Source organism: Cynocephalus volans, chromosome 2 (genome assembly GCF_027409185.1).
Source record: "Cynocephalus volans isolate mCynVol1 chromosome 2, mCynVol1.pri, whole genome shotgun sequence".
NCBI lineage: Eukaryota > Metazoa > Chordata > Mammalia > Dermoptera > Cynocephalidae > Cynocephalus > Cynocephalus volans.
The window spans coordinates 165,386,654-165,402,495 of NC_084461.1; the positions used below are offsets into that span (position 1 = coordinate 165,386,654).

Sequence of the window (15,842 nt, forward strand, 5' to 3'; positions counted from 1 at the left end):
CTCGGGCATGCCATTTAAACCCTCTGAACCTCAGTTTCTTCATCTGTAAAATGGGGCTAATCAGTTATCTAATTGGTAGGGTTATTGAGGAGAGTAAATGAGGTGGGGGGGGAGAGTGGAATGGGAGAAAGATAACGAGCAGAGGATATAATGTACTGGGTTAGAGGCACCCTCTCTGGAGTCCACCCCGTGGGTGTGAATCTTGGTGGCTACATCCTGGGGCGTCCTCTTCGGTCTCTTCATCTTTAAACAGTCATAGGTTTTCAGGAGGGTCACAGGAGTTCATGCATGCAGAGTGGTTACGTTGTGCCTGGCACAGAGGAAGAGCCCAGTAAATGGGAGCTGTCACTGTACTGAGTACCCAGTTCACGGCAGGACAAGAGAGGGGAGATAATATAACCCAAGTAGGGAGAAAGGCCCATGGAGGGGAGCTCGGTCCTGTCCAGGGACAGATCCCCAGGAAGAGGGGACAGCTGGAGCAAGGAAAGAGAGGAAGGTCTGGGGATGGAGAGCCACTGGATGTGGCTGGGGGGCAGGGAGCAGGTGTGGGAGAGAGAGTGTGGAGGCAGGAGGTGGTCAACCACAGGAGACAGAATTCCAGGGTGCGGGGGCCATGGCGAGCTGCTCAGGCTGCTAAATCTAGGCCGGCCTCGATTTCCTCATCTGCAGAATGGGAGTGGCCAAGAGCCCCAGACAGGCAAGGTTCCCACACAAGCCGTGCCCCGCAAGGCCCCTCCTTTGGGCTACTTTCTCCTATAGCCTCTGTACACAGTCAACTGGCCCTAGACCCTTCCAGCCCTGGGATGGGGTCAGAGATGGAAAGGACACACAGGAAGGATGTGGTAGACAGGAATGCAGACCTCACAACGTCTCAGCACCTTTGCTGCTACTCTGACAGGTCAGGATTCCCAAATAAGCCAGGCACAGGATGAAGACTGGGAACTGTAAACGGGGTGGGATGTGGCGGTGGGGCCGGGGAGGCTCAGCACACTGGGCTACCAGTGGGCTCTCGGGTGCTTTGGTGGCAGCTAGCCCTCCTCCGTCCTGGATAACAGGGGTGACGTGCCATTGAGTTTGGAAACCCCTGAATTCCTGACTTCTCATTTGGCTGTCATTGGAGCTCCCTCTCTTCTCTGAGGTGGTCCCTGGCTACTGATAAGGGAGCCAGTGGCTTGATGTTCATTTGGCTTTTCTCTGTGTCTGCCCAGCCTCCCTGTGGAGGCCATGGTAACAGCGAATGGCCAGGAGCAGGTAGCACTGGGCGCAGGAGGGGAGGCCCAGAGAGGAGATCTCCCCGTAGTGGTCCAGGCTGGCTGTGGATGCAGGGCCGTGTGTCTGCAGGTGTCTGCACAGGTGGGGCTGAGATGTGAGTGGCATGCATGTGTACTGGGTAGTTTGTGTGTGTGTGTCTGTGTACAGACCATGTGGGTGTATGCACAGACGGTCCCCAGCTTACGATGGCTGGACTTACTATTGCTCCACTCTACTGTGGTGTGAAAGCAATACTCATCTAGCAGAAACCGGACTCCAGCACCCACACTCTTGCTTCTCATTTTCAGAACAGTTGTTAATAAATTGCATGAGCTATTCATCATTGTATTGTAAAACAGGCTTTGTGTGAGATGATTTTGTCCAACTATAGGCTAATGTGTTATGAGCACCTTTGAGGTAGGCTAGGCTGAGCTGTAGGGTTGGTGTATTAGATGTATTTTAGATATTTTCAGCTTTCAGTCTCTGTGTGAGGATGTAATCCCATTGTAAGGAGTGTCTGTGCTTTGGGTGTATATTGTGTGTGTAGCTCGTGTATGTCTATGTGTGCTGTTTGTGTGGAGTGTGCTTGTGTGGGTGGGGCATGCAAGGGTGCAGTTGTACGTGTGTGAGAGAGGGGGGGTGTGCCGCACCCTCTCAGGATAAGGGTGAAGACTCCTCAGGTGGCCCTGGAGGCATGGCCACCTGTATTCAAATGCAACAAACATATAAAGGTGTTTTTAAAATAGCAAAGAGCCCTCCAGTGGATGACTGTATTATTTGTGCCACGGAAAAGCCGGTCCTGCCTTTGAGGTTGGTTTTCCAGCTCTTTCTGGAAAAAGCCTGAACAGTTAGTTCTTGGCCACAAGGTCCTGGCTGAGGGTGGCGGAGGTGCCCCTGGCCAGCTGTTGGCCTCCTTGGTTGGTCAGAGGGCTGCAGTTGGTGCCGTCCCAGGCCCTGCAGGTGGGGGAGGGCTTGGAACATGACCACGCCAGGGGCTCCTGCTGCGGGCACACAGGAAACCCTGCCAGCCTCTCACAGCCTCCACATGCTCAGCACCCTCAGGAGCCACCCAGTTGCGTGACCTCGTAGACTGTGGGCTCTGTGGGTTGGGAAGCTGGAACTGGAGACTGGCCCTGCCCCTTGGCCAGCAGCAGATGTCCTGCCAGGTCCTTGGGTGGACCAGACCCTGGCCAGGGCTGCGGGGTGGGGACTCAACTGAGAGCAGAGCCAGCAGGGACCTGCCTTCAGGGGCTTAGGGTCCCATAGGAGGAACAGATCTAACCTTGGCTCCCACAGAGGGGTGGGCAGCAAACACCAGGTGGGTGACACCAACCCATTCCTTAACTTCAGTTTCCCCATCTCCAAAGTGCAGTCATGGCATGGGCATTGCATCATTGGGGCAGGAGAAGCAGAGTCCTCACTCATGCCCAGCGCTCCTCACCAGTGACAGCTGCGGACGGTGTTACTTGAGTTCTTGTGGTTGTCACAGTCTCTCTCCTTTCCTGCCCCCCAGCCTCAACCCAGCAGGCAGGGACTCCCAGAGCATTTGGGGTCAAGGGCCAAGGCTCTGGGTGAGAAGGTGGGTAAGGGTGTTGGGAGGGAGTTCGGCCAGAAGCTCAGAAAGCCAGGATGCTGCGGGGTGCTTGGGGAGACTGTGGGCCAGGAGGGAAGACAGGAGGGAGGCTGGGATGAGTAGGGTGGGCTGCGCCTGGAGAGGATCCCATGTCCTGGAGGCAGAGAGGAAAGGCCCCCTCCTCAGACCCCTCCCCACTGAGGCCCACCTCCCAGGAATCACTGATCCCTCTCTCTGCTCCCTTGGTGTCTGCAAAGCCTGGTCTGGTGGCCCAGCCACTGTGGCAGCAGGGACCAGAGCTGTGTCCTTGTGCCACCCAGCCTCAGCATCCCATTCATACCCAGCCCATTGCATGGTGGTCCAGGGCCCAAAAGCACAGCCAGGAGCTGGTGGCAGGGGACAGTCATGGGGAAGAGGCTGCTCTGCTGGGCAGTTTCTGGCTAGAGAAGGTCAGCAAGTGCAGGACAGGCCAGCCGGGAACAAGGTGGTTTCTGTGATGGGCTCCCTGGCCTATCGCAAAGGGAACAGCCTGTGACATCTCAGGTTCCGATCGCTGTGCAAAAGCTCCCTGCATGCTGCTGCTGACCGAGATGTGCTCCTGGGAGTGGGAAGCTGGTGACTGGCGAGAACTTGGGGGCCCTGTGAGGAGAGCGGGAGCTACGCTGTAGGCTTTTGCACCAGCTCTGCTCCCAGGACAGCCTCTGCAGGTGCCCAAGAAGAGAGGAAGTAGGTGGCCTCCTCTGCAAAACTCAGCCTCCCACTGGGGCTTGCTTTGACATGTGGCGGTCGTGGGCAAGAAGCGCCACGGCTCTGCTCAGCCTTCCTGGAGTTGTGTCCCCCTTTGACTGGCACAGAGGCTCTGGAGGGAAGGCTGTAGCCTTCTCACAGTGACAGCCGCAGGCCCTGAGCCAGGAGACATGCATGCCTGCTCTGTGTGACAGCCAGAATGTTGGCAGAGGAGGGAGGTGGCCTCAGGATGTTAAGTAATGTGCAGTAGGAGTCCAGTCTGTGTGACGGCCAAGTCTGTTTTTATCTCACGCTCCTGATGCCTCCTCTCCTCTGAGGTTCCTCCCTCCCTACAACTAATACTGTGCCAAAGCCTACCACATGCCAGGCACATGGCAGAGACCCACACAGCCCTGGTCCTGTGCACCAGGCCCCCCTGGAAAGGCACACGTTGAATCACACACCATGTGATGCAGCTTCTGGCTGCACATTAGAATGACCCAGACGCTCGGGATGTCTCAGAAGTATTCCAGGTGTTTCTCGGGTGCAGCCAGGATTGAGAACCACTGTGCCGCAATGGGCCAGGGGAACACACCTGGGGGAGGTGGGATGGCCCCACGAACCTGGAGGCTTAGGGGACACTGTGTGAGACAGGAGCTTGAACCCCACTGCTCCCCAGCTGGGATCTGCAAGCTCATGGAATTGGGTTCCTGAGGAAGCCACTTACCAGGTGAGTGGGGAGAGCTGGAGATCGCTAAGACCAGCCACCCAGGCAGACGGTGACTGTCCCCTCTCAGGAGCTGGTGTGACCCAAGGGGCCTGGACCTCTAAGACAGGGCTGTGGGGCCAGCTCTTCCTTCTATCTTTGTAGCCCCATTCATGTATTCCCCATTCAGGTCAGAGTAGCCCCGGGGGTGAGTCAGAGCCCCACGGCCACCCCCCACCCCCGCCCTGAACCCCTGGAGAGTCATCAGTATAGTCTTCTCTGTGGCTGTCCTCTGGGCCAGGCCCACAGGCACTTTGGCAGGAGGGAGGGGAGCGGGAGGGGTCGGTGGCGGGAAGCCTCGCTCCTCCTTGGGCGGGGGGGTGTCCTGCCTGCCTCTTGCCTGGTTGGGCCCTGTCAGCTGATTGCTGGGGAGCGGCGGTCCCCAAGCCCTGGCACTTGCTTGTGCCTGAAGTGGGGGGGGTTGTGGGCTTGTCCTGCCAGATGGCTGAAGAACCAGGTCCTGGGAGAGGTGGGGAAAGCATTCAGGGACAGATGGATTTACTATGACCCTACTAAGGCTTAAGCCCCTCACTTTCATGGGCCTCTTCTGGGGCCCCATACTTAATTTTGTATTTGTAGTTTTGTATTCTTTTTCTTTAAAATTTTTAAAAATTAAAATTCTTTTTTTTTGTAAAATTAAAAAATGTAAAATGAAACTTTTTGCATGTTCATGGAGGTCTTTGAACTTTAACATATACATTCATGTATATTCACATAACCTCACTATAACCAGCTCACGGGGGACAGTCCCAAACACCTGGAACACTCCCTCATGTGCCCCCATTTAAGCAAATCATTCCCCAACTTCAACCCCTCGCAACTCCTGCTGTGTCCTCTGTCCCTCTGCCTTTCCAGAATATTTTATAAGTGGAATCACACCGTATAACTATTGAGACAGACTTAGTTTATTCAGTATAAAGCCTTTGAGATTCATCCAGGTCATTGCGTGTATCGACGGTTTCTTCCTTTTTATTCCTGAGTGCTATTCTACAGTATGGACGTACCACAGTTTGTCTGTCCATTCACCTGTGGAAGGATAATTGGCAATTATGAATAGAAATGCTAAAACATCTATGTACACGTTTTTGTGTGGACACAAGTTTTTGTTTCTGTTAGGTCAGCGAGACAAAGGGATTAAAGGACTCCGAGCCAAATGCTTACCATATAAGGGAGTTCATTTCAAGCAAACCTGGAGGGGAGACTGAAGGATCAGTTCCTGCCCCCATACAGACCAATTAGAGGTTTTATAGGATTTGAATTAGGGGGAAGGGTTGGGTAGCTATTTTGAGCATCTAGCACTTTGTAATAGCCCTGCGGTTTTCCTGTTCTGCACAAGATTCTGTTTTGCACAAAATCCGGTTTTTCTGAGAAAGAACTTTGCTTAAGAGAAAGGGGGTGGGGGTGGGGGTACGATGTGGTTAACATGGCTCTGCTTATGCTAAGTGATTGTGAGGCCTAATAGTTTCTAGAATAAATACCCAGGAATGGGGTCACTGGGTCGTATGGTGAGAGTATGTGCACCTTGGTAAGGGAATGTCTGTTTTCCAGAGTGGCCGTACCATTTACCTCCCCACATGCAATGCACAGGCGTTCCAGGGGTTCTGGAATCTCTCCAGCACTTGATGTTGGGGTTGTTTTGTTTGTTTGTGTTTGCTTTTCTGCCTCTGGCCAGTAAGGAGAGCTGAACCCTTGGCCGTCAATTTTTGTGGTTTTTTTTTTCAATTTTAACTATTTTAACAGGTATGAAGTACTATCACATTGTGTTTGCTTTTTCATTGTGATTTTAACATGTGTTTTCCTGTAACCTAATGATGTGCTTATTTGCCATTGTATATCTTCTTGGGGAAATATCTATTCAAATCTTGTGCTTATTTTTAAAATTGGGTTATTTGTTTTCTTATTGATGAGTTTTAAGAGTTATAAATTCTGGATACAAGTTCTTTGTCAGATATGAGATTTGCAAATATTTTCCCCTGGTCTATAGCTTATCTTTTCATTCTCTTACCAGTGTCATTCACAGAGCAAAAGTTTTTAATCAAGTTTAATACATTAATTTTTTCTTTTATGGATAATGCTTTTGCGGTCACATCTGAAAACTCTCTGCCTAATGCAAGGTCACAAAGATTTCTCCTTTGTTTTTTTCTTAAAGTTTTATAGTTTTACATTTTAATCTATGCTACATTTTAAGTTGGTTGTTGTATACTAATAACTGATTTTTCCCACATTTGTTGAAAAGACTGCCTTTTCTCCACTGTCTTGTCTTTATACCTTTGTAAAAACTCATCTGGTCATATTTATGTGGTTACATTTCTAGACTCTGTTCTGTTCCCCTGATCTATGTTTCTCCCTCTTTGCCAGTATTATACACTGTCTTAATTACTGTAGTTTTATAGTAAGTTCTAAAATCAGGTAGTGTGAATTCTTCAAATTTACTCCTTTTTTTTTTTTTCAAAATTGGCTTGGCTATTCTAGTTTATTTGCCTTTTCATATAAATTTTAGAATCTACTTGACTAGCTCTGGCAAAATTGCTGGGATTTTTATAAGAATTGCATTAAATCTATAGATCTATTCGGGGGTAGTTATCATCTTAGCTGTATTCTGTCATCCAATCCACGAACACGGTATGTCTCTGTAACATTTAAGCTTTATTTGATTTCTTTCATTAGCTTTTTGTAGCTTCAGCATACGAATCCTGCACATTTTATTAGATTTATATCTAAGAGTTTTATTTTGGGGGGCTAATGTAAATGGTATACATTTTTCAAATTTCAAATTCCAGTTGTTTATGAATAGTTTGTAAAAATGCAATTGACTTTTATATGCTGATCTCATATTGTGAGACTTACATAAATTTACTAATTCTATGAGCTTTTTTGTAGATTACTTAGGATTTTTAATCTAGGCAATCATGTCATTTACATATAGGGATACTCTTACATCTTCCCTTGCCATCTGTGTATACTTTCTGTACATATTTCTTTTTCTTGACTTATTGCAGTGGCCAGGACTTCCAGTATGATGTGGAATCGGAGTGGTGAGGGTAGACATCATAGTCTTGTTCCTGATATTAAGATAAACACATCCAGTCTTTTATCTTTAAGTGTGATACTAATCATGGGTTTTGTAAGTGCTGTCATCAATATCAGGGTAAGGATGTTTCCTTTATTTCTAGTTTGCTGATAGTTTTAATCATGAGTGGATGTTGAATTCCATCAGATGTATTTTTCTGCATCAATTGATGTGTGATTATTAATGTCATAGATTACACTGATTTTTTGCATATCGAACCAGCCCTACATTCCTAAGATGAACCTCAATCGGCTCTGTCATACCATTCTTTCTATATATTACTGGATTTGATTTGCTAATATTTTGTTAAAGGATGTTTACATCTGTGTTTATGAGAGATATTGTCTGTAGTTTTACTTTCTTGAACCATGTTTGCCTGGCTCTAGTATCAGAATAATGCTGGCCTCATAAAATGAGTGGGGAAAGCTTTCTTCCTTTTTGTATTTTCTGGAAAAGGGTATGTAGAGTTGGTGCTATTTCTACTTAAGTGTTAGGTAGAATTTACTGCTTATCATAAAAAGGGGTTCTCTAAGCTTTAGGCCCCTCAAAACCTGAAGTCACCCTTGTTTGATGTTTTGAGGGTGGGCTGTTCTCCATAAGCAGAGATTTTAAAATGCCATTTTTGATAGTGTCATAAGAAGCAGCTGGAGACTGTAGGCCCAGATAGGCAAACCTGTTCAGCCTCCTGCTCCTTGCAGAAATCACTTATTTTCTATCCCAGCCAGTCTTGGGCAGAGCCATAGCTAACTTCTCATGGGGAACATAATTTGGCAAGACCTTCTCTTTTGCCTAAACCATGCCTGGCTGTGTGACTTTGGGGATGTCACTGATCCTTTCTGAGCCTCAGATGACCCAATGGGAAAAACAAGATAACTGTGTTTCCCTCAAAGTGTTAGTGTAAAAATGGAAACATGCTCAGAGAACTAGACAGTTCTCCTGGAGGCAGGTATAAAGAGCTTTAAACGATTCCTTGGCTTACAAAGTAAGGGCAGGAGGCAGAACTAAGAGGGATGTGGGCAGGGTGGACCGAGCGACAGGCAGGAGTAGAGCATGTCAGGGCAGCTGCCGTCTGCACAGTGGCTCTGGTCTCCTGCCTGTGCTCACAGGTATTTCTCCTCTGAGGCCCCCGCACCCCTCTGAGGGTGCGCAATTGCAGGTATTCATTTGTCCAACATGTCCTGGGGTCCTACTCAGGATAGGCCTTTTGTAGATGGGGACATTAAGGCTCAGAGAGGTGTCCCCAAGGCAATGTGGTGGAACAGGAAGGGAGCCAAGGTGTTTTGGGTGAGCACCGCTTCCCCACTGTCATGAGAGGAGGACATTGAACTAGGTTCAGAGACAAGGAGACAACCCATCTGCCTCTGAATGGTGTGTGGGTCAGAGGCCGGAGCACTAGCCCTGAAGCCAGGTTGCCTGGGCTTGAAGCCTCGCTCAGCCACTTTCTCAGCGAGGTAAACTGAGGCATATGTCTTAACCTCAGTGCTTCATTTTGCCATCTATGAAAAAAGCTTATTGAGCCTACCTCATAGGGTTGCTGTGAGGATGAAATGAGTTGACCCATGCAACATGCTCAGAATGGTGCCCGGCACACCTGACTACCAACGCTAGCATCTGCAGTAGTGTCTGCTAAGATGCTCGGCCACACTTGATACCCGTGAAGCTTCTCTCTTAATGAAGGATAGAATTAGGAGATGTCGGTAGAGCTGAGACCCTCCAGCCTGCCCCTCCTGTGATGGGCAAATGGGGCTTGGGGGCAGGTTGTGGACGCAAACCCAGGAGGAGAGAGTTGGGTGTCTTCTCTCCTGAGCTACCTTCCCGGGGTGGTGAGCTCTCCTGGAAGCTGCCAGGGAGGGTGAAGGTGTGGGTTTGGAGGAATGGCCACCAATCTTGTGCCTCCTGTGGACAGAGATGCTGTGACTTCTCTTCAGGGCTCTGCACACCTGGGCCTGCACGGAGGCCTCAGGGCACCCCCTGTACCGCATGTATGAGATCAGATCAACAGTGAGGACCAGCCTTCCTGCGACACTTAGGGTCTGGCGCCACCGTGTGGCCGTGGGCCGAGACATCTGTCTTTGCAGAGGTGTTGGAGACCCAGCCAGAGGCAGCTGGTGGGGCAGCCTCAGAGGTCATCCACATGCAGTCTGGATTTCACATGCAGGGAAACTGAGATCCAGGGAGAGAACAGGACTGGCGCGGGGTTTTGAGGAGAGATGCGCTGCTCACACTCCACCCACCTGGTCGTTTCCTGGCAGCTCCCTAGACTGTGAAGGAGGCAGACACTGGAGGAACTTTGGAGAAGGAAGAGGAAGAATCCTAGAGCCCCTGAGGATGCTAGCAGCAGTGTGTTTGTAAGAGCTGCCAGGGTTGTTGGGCATGATGGGCAGGGGCTTTGCATGTGCTGTGGGGGGTGAGCAGGGTAAGGGAGTCGAGGCCCTCAGCTCTGCCCACAGTCATTGAGTGACTGAGACTGGAATCTGCTCACTCTCCAGCACTGGGTTTCTCGCCTGTAAATGGGCTTTGACCAGATTGGTATCCAGCCCCTCTGTTGTCTATTGGGGCCCTAAGGACTTCAGGGTAGAAGAGGAGGGTGCAGGAGCCAGAGGGGTGGACAGGTGAGAGCATTTGCTGTGGGCCTGGGGTCAGGACACCCTGAACTGGACTCTACAATTCAGCTCCGACTCTAGGGCGAGAGGCTGTGTGCACTGGTGACCAGGAGGTGTGGTGTCCACACTCAATTTCTGATTTGACTCTGTGCACTCAGTGCCCCTGCATGTTTGCTCACTGGTACAAGGAGGACAGGCTCAGGCTCTGCCTACTCCCTGGAATGCTCTCGCAGGAGAGATGTGAGGCTGGCTTCCCTGGCACACAGGCTAGTGGGACCAGCACACTCTGGGCCCATTGTCTTCTTCTGCTCTGGCCTTGGTGGGCAGAGGGGCTGTGGCTTGTGGAAGGTGGGGATGGAGGTGCAGAGCCAGTACTCCTTTTGCCTTGGTGGGGTAGATCAAGGTGACCCTGAGTGTTGTCACTGCCTTGGCCTGTGACCCAGGTGGACAGGCTTCGGTCTGTCGCATTATCATTCCCCCAGCAGCTGGGCCACTTGTGAGGCCAGGAGAGGCAGAGTCAATTTGTGTCTGGTCTCTGGAATGAGTCTGTGGCCCACGGCGTTGTCTGCTGCAGGTGCTACCTGTGGGGAGAGCTGAGTTTTGGGTCACAGGGACCACGTCTGATCTGGGAGACTCAGAGCACCGAGGCTGCACTGGGCGCATGGCTGTCCTGCGTGCTGGTGTGGAGCCTCAGTGCCCCAGCCAGAGCATCCCTGTCCCCTAGTGCTCTGCGTCCCCAAGCTGTCAGCATGTCCATCCTTCTTTCTGCCTTCCGTGCAGGGTCTGACATCCCCACCCCTCCCAAACTCCTGATGACCACATCTGCTCACAGGCCCTGTGCTGTCCCCGTGTATGGCTGTATCCACTCATCCAGGTGGTCCTCTCCTTCAGGTCCCACACCTGACAACACCTCCCTCTCTTCTCTCCCCTTCCTCCTTCTGTCCCCTCCCACTTCTCTGTCGGTCTGTCTGTCTGTCTGCCTGTTCCTTTCCCTTTGTCCCCCTCTGCCCCTCTCTTCTCTCCATCTCTGTCTGTGTGGATGCCTTTCTTGGTCTCTCTGTCTCCCTCTCCTCCCTGTGTCTTGGTCTATCTCCCCTGTCTCTCTCTCACTCTCTCCCCCTCTTTGGTGACCCTGTGGCTTTACAGATCAGGTACAACAACCTCTCTCCCTTTCCCAAGCCTCTCCCCTGGTTCCTTGATTTTATGAATTCGCAGACAGGGGCCCAGAAAGGCAACAGCTTGTGGGAAGTGCCACAGAACCCTGGAACAGAACCATAACTTCACCTCAGAGCCTCAGTTTCCCCATGTGTTAAATGTTGACACCAGACCTGCCCCACCAGGCATGCCAGGGACTCCACGAGATGGCACGCCTGCAGGAGCCTCCTCCCGTGGTTCTCCCTGACGCGCTGCCACTGCACAGCGGTCTGCATGTTGGTTCTCAGTGGGGTCCTGTCCCCACCCTGTTTCTCTGGGTGCGTCCCTTCAGGATACAGTCACCCAGACCCTCCTCAGAGTCTCTCATGAGCCCAGAGAGAAAGCCACTCATCAGGTGTGGAGCAGGGGCACTGCTATGAGCACGTGTGTTTGAGGTCACACCTGTGGCTCAGAAGGGAGTGTCACAAGCTGGTGTCCCTCTCGGGGACCTGGGCTCTGGTCCACTGGGGTCAGTACATGATCAGCACTCTGGAGTGAGACCCGCCGTTTTGCGATTGGACAGGGACGTCACTCAACAGCTTTAAATTCTGATGCAAATGTGTGCTTTTGTATCTTGGCTTCTAAAGCTCTCGAGGCACTCCGTGTAGCGCCATGCAGCCATGCAGAGTCCTCGTGCAAAGCCCCCACTCTCCCACCGCCCCGTGGGGACTGACAGTTCCTCTCTGGGATTCCCCTTACGAGTCATCTCATAGATTTTCTGCAAACATGGGCAGGAGCCAGCTGTGATGTGTGACGACAGTTGTCCTGTGGCGACTCCTCAGCCCTGGAGGACAGGCGTCTTCCTTCTGGGTTCACTCTCTCCCCGCGTGCCCGGTACCGCTCCAGCCCTGGGGATGTGCAGGGAGCCGTAGACAGATCCCGGCTCCCATGGAGCTCAGCTCCAGCGAGAGGCAGAGAGCTGAGAAAGAGGGCAGAGGGGACAGAAGGGGAGGATGGAGGAGCGGCAGGGCTCCGGAGCCACGGAAAGGGTTTGGGTTTTGTTCTGAGCACAGAGGGAGCCATGAGAGTTGAGAGAAGAGGTCTGGCATGACCGTGCTCTGGCTGCCAGGTGCAGAAGGGGCTGTCCCGGGGCAAGAGAGTACAGTGGGATTCTGCAGCAGTCCAGGCAAGAGGGGCGGGGCCAGGACTAGGCTGACAGTGACATGGGGACAGAACAGCCCCAAGTGAACACTTGGCAAGTCCCAGGGACAGTTGGGCCTACACAGGGTGTCAGCCGTGCACTCCGTGTGCGTGTCCAGGTGTGGTGTTTTAGAAGGCACAGCCATGTATCGTGGGACGTTCACTCCCAGGGGACAGCCAGGTTCCCTCCTGCTGGCTATGGCACCCAGTTTACGATTCCTGTTCTTGATCCTAACTGGAATTCTCCACCAAGATGTGCTTTTTGACCCGGCCTCAGAGACCCCTGGCCAAGTTTAGACGGTACCTAAAATCCTCCTGCTCTTGTCCATGGCTTGGAGACAGCTCCAGAAAGTTCAGGAGAGGACGAGGCTGGGGGTGTTCTGATGTGGACGATGCTGAGTGCCCACCACACTTATGCTCTCCCGAACCTTCTCACCCACCTGGCGATGCACCCATTCTAAAGATGGTAACAAGCATAGAGTTGGAGTCACTAGTTCAAGTCTCCACCACCAGCAAGACTGTTGCATGAGCTGTGCCCTCCACTGACACCCACCTCCTTGCTCCATTCCTCCCCAGTGGGGCCTGGGTGGGTCCCTGGGAGAGGGATCAGTGGGTCCCTGACTGCATCCTGGGCTGTGTCTGGATGGAGGCTGCACTGCTGGCTCCGTCTCCCCGGGCTGCACAGATGGGTGCACAGGCTTGGGTGTCCAGTGGCCTGGGACCTCCCACTTGCCCCCCCCATCCAACTATGGGAGACTGTGCAGGAGAGGGCACTTTTTGAGCCCCAGCTGTCCCCATCTGTCATACGTGAGAGTCACACCTACCTGCTTACCATCTGTGTATGGCCAGCCAGCGAATGGCACTTAGCAGGAGCTTCACAGGTGCTGATGCCCTTCCCTTCCTCCTCCAGAGCAATAGAGTGACACCCTGCTGGAATGTTCTCCTGTGACCCTGAACCCGAGGAAAACCACCTGCTCTCTGAGCTCCCCTGAGATGCTTAGCTGGCAGGCCCTGGGAGACCCTCTGGTTCCCTCTCTCGTTTTACACATGAGCGCATGGGGGCCAGGAGTGGGGGACTTGCCTGGGGTCCCAGGTGGGTCAGATTGCTTTCTTGTCCTGCCCCCCCAATACCCCCACACCCCGCATGCCTCAGCATGGTGCCCCCGGGGCTGGGAGAAGCCCACAGCCCTTCCAAGTCTCTGGGAACTTCAGGGCACAAGTGGTGAGGGGGCGGGGGTGCTGGCGCAGGCGGTTCTTGGTTCTAGGGTCGGCAGTGTCCGTCTGCAGCCGCGCCCCTACCCATGCTCTCTGTATTCTGTGCCCTCTCTCTCGGCAGGTACATCCGCACCATGTACCTGGGGATCCAGAGCCAGCGGCGGAAGGAACACCAGCGACGCTTCTACTGGGCTATGATGTACGAATATGCAGACGTCAACATGCTGCGCCTCCTCGAGACCTTCCTGGAGAGCGCCCCCCAACTGGTGCTACAGCTCTGCATAATGATCCAGAAGAACAGCGCCGAGACGCTGCCCTGTGAGTGCCCCGCCGCGCCACCGCCGCGGCCGACCCGCCCTCCACCTGGGACCGCTCAGTGCCGCACACTCTCTTGGTGTCGCCCACCCCGGCCCTGGGTCCTCAGGATGCCCAGGCCTCACTGTGTGCGGGAGTGTGCGAGACCCCTCAGCCTCCCTGAGACCACTTGGTTCATTGGCGCACAGCAGAGCCAGGGTCTCAAGGCGGGCTGGGGGAGGAGAGCCAGCCGGGCCCCAGCAGAGCAGAGGGCCCTGCGTCTCCCAGTCAGGGGCAATGGCGCTTTTCTTCGGTGCTGGCCTGAGCTGGGGTGTTTGCACAACGTGAATGGGGAGCCACAGCTCAGAGAGCGCACGTGGCAGAGGTGAAATCACGCTGGGTCGCACCCGTGCTTGCAGATGTTTGCACTGTGATGCTCTTGCTTCAGATCCAGCTTGTGTAGAAGCTCAGGTGGAAGCCCTGTTTGTAAGAGGGGCTGCAGGAGCTCTGCTCCAGTTAGACGAGGGAAGGGTCCAGAGCCCGACGCACCTGCCCACTGGCCTCCCAAACCCCTGTAGCCCGAGATGGTCTCCAAGGAGCCTCAGAAGCCTCCAGAGCACAGTTCAGACCTCACCAGTTCCTACAGCAGCAGCAGGTTTCTAAGGTACCACCTGGCTGCCCGAGAAGCTCTTGCAACGTTAGGCCATGCTGGTCACAGCCTAGTCTCAGCCCAGGGAACTGATGCCAGACCAGCCTGCAAGAGCTGTGGTCATGCCTCAGAGCATAGGTCAGGGGGACTGAGTTCCTGCAGGGGAGAGAGTGTCGAGGAGGAGGAGGGGCTGGAAATGGCGACACATGGGGGAGACAGGAGGTTAGGTCTGGGGAAGACTGATATGTGAATCCCAACATTTGAAGGGATGTCATGGGGAGGAAGAATTGTCCCAAAGGGTGGAGATCGTGATTGATTCTGGAGCAACTCAGCAGGTGGGAGACCTTCCTGCAGCAGGGGAAGGTTGTCTTGGGAGGTGGTCAGTTGTCATCTCCGGGAGTGTACACGCAGGGAAGTTGCTGAAGGGACTCAGCCCAGGGATTCCTGACTTTGGAGGGCTGGTGTGAGCATGTAGGGTCTGGGGAGCCAGACAGCTGGAGACAAGGGGTCTGTTGTAGCTCTCTCTGGCCAGCAGTAGCTCTCCCTGGCCAGTGGTGCCTCCTGGCCCCTGCTTCTTGCCTCTGGGCCCCACAGGTCCTCCTGTGGTCTGGCAAGGGCAGCCAAGCTCCCGGCCTTTCATTCAACATCTTTGCCTCCTGACTTTTCCCAAACTGGCTGGGCCTCTGCAAAAGCCAATTAAAGAACACTGAGCTTTTGGAGCTGGTGCACTAGATCATGGCATCCAGGGATGGGGACCTGGTTCTGCACCTGACCTTGCTGCAGCAGACTCGGTGTCCTGGGGGATCTCAGCTGTCAGGTGAAGCCTCCTGTGCCATCTTCTGAGCCAGGACGGCCCTGGCCGGAAGCTCACAGAGGCAAAGGAGCCAGAGAGTGCTGGCTAAGGTCCTGCTGACCTTCACAGAGGCAAAGGAGGGGGCTGTGGGGACCTCGGACCAGACACAGTGGAAGCCAGGCCTGCACTGAGCCGACCACCCAAGCCTCCAGTTCCACTGTTCAACAAGTCTCCTGGGGCATGAGCTGCATGTGGGAGACATCGCAGCCTCTGCCCCCCGGGCACTCACAGAAGCAGGAGGCACATGGGGATCTTCAGCAGGCAGCAGGGTGGCACTGGCTAGCATTGGCTCTCAGGCATCTGCAGTCCTGTCAGGAAGAGACCCCACGCAGCCCAGGGGTCCAGCTGCTCGCAGCCATGCCTCCCCCCACCATGGTACGAGCCACTGGGGCCTGGGAGGAGAGCTGGGAGGAGGTAACCAGGCGTAGCTCAGCCAGGCATCCCAGCTAAGCAGGAAACCACACGCGGAAGGCAGGGCTGACGGTCCATCTGGTCCTCCCTCCTGATA

At 53.4% G+C, this 15,842-nt stretch overlaps 1 protein-coding gene across 1 annotated transcript in view; it reads left to right on the forward strand.

Moving 5' to 3' along the window:
• XKR6 (XK related 6) overlaps window positions 1-15,842 on the forward strand; it is a 284,705-nt gene that overhangs the window by 244,895 nt on the left and 23,968 nt on the right. Inside the window, exon 2 of the mRNA XM_063082915.1 lies at window positions 13,660-13,856. Coding sequence (XP_062938985.1) covers window positions 13,660-13,856 — 197 coding nt within the window. The remainder of the gene's footprint in view (window positions 1-13,659; window positions 13,857-15,842) is intronic.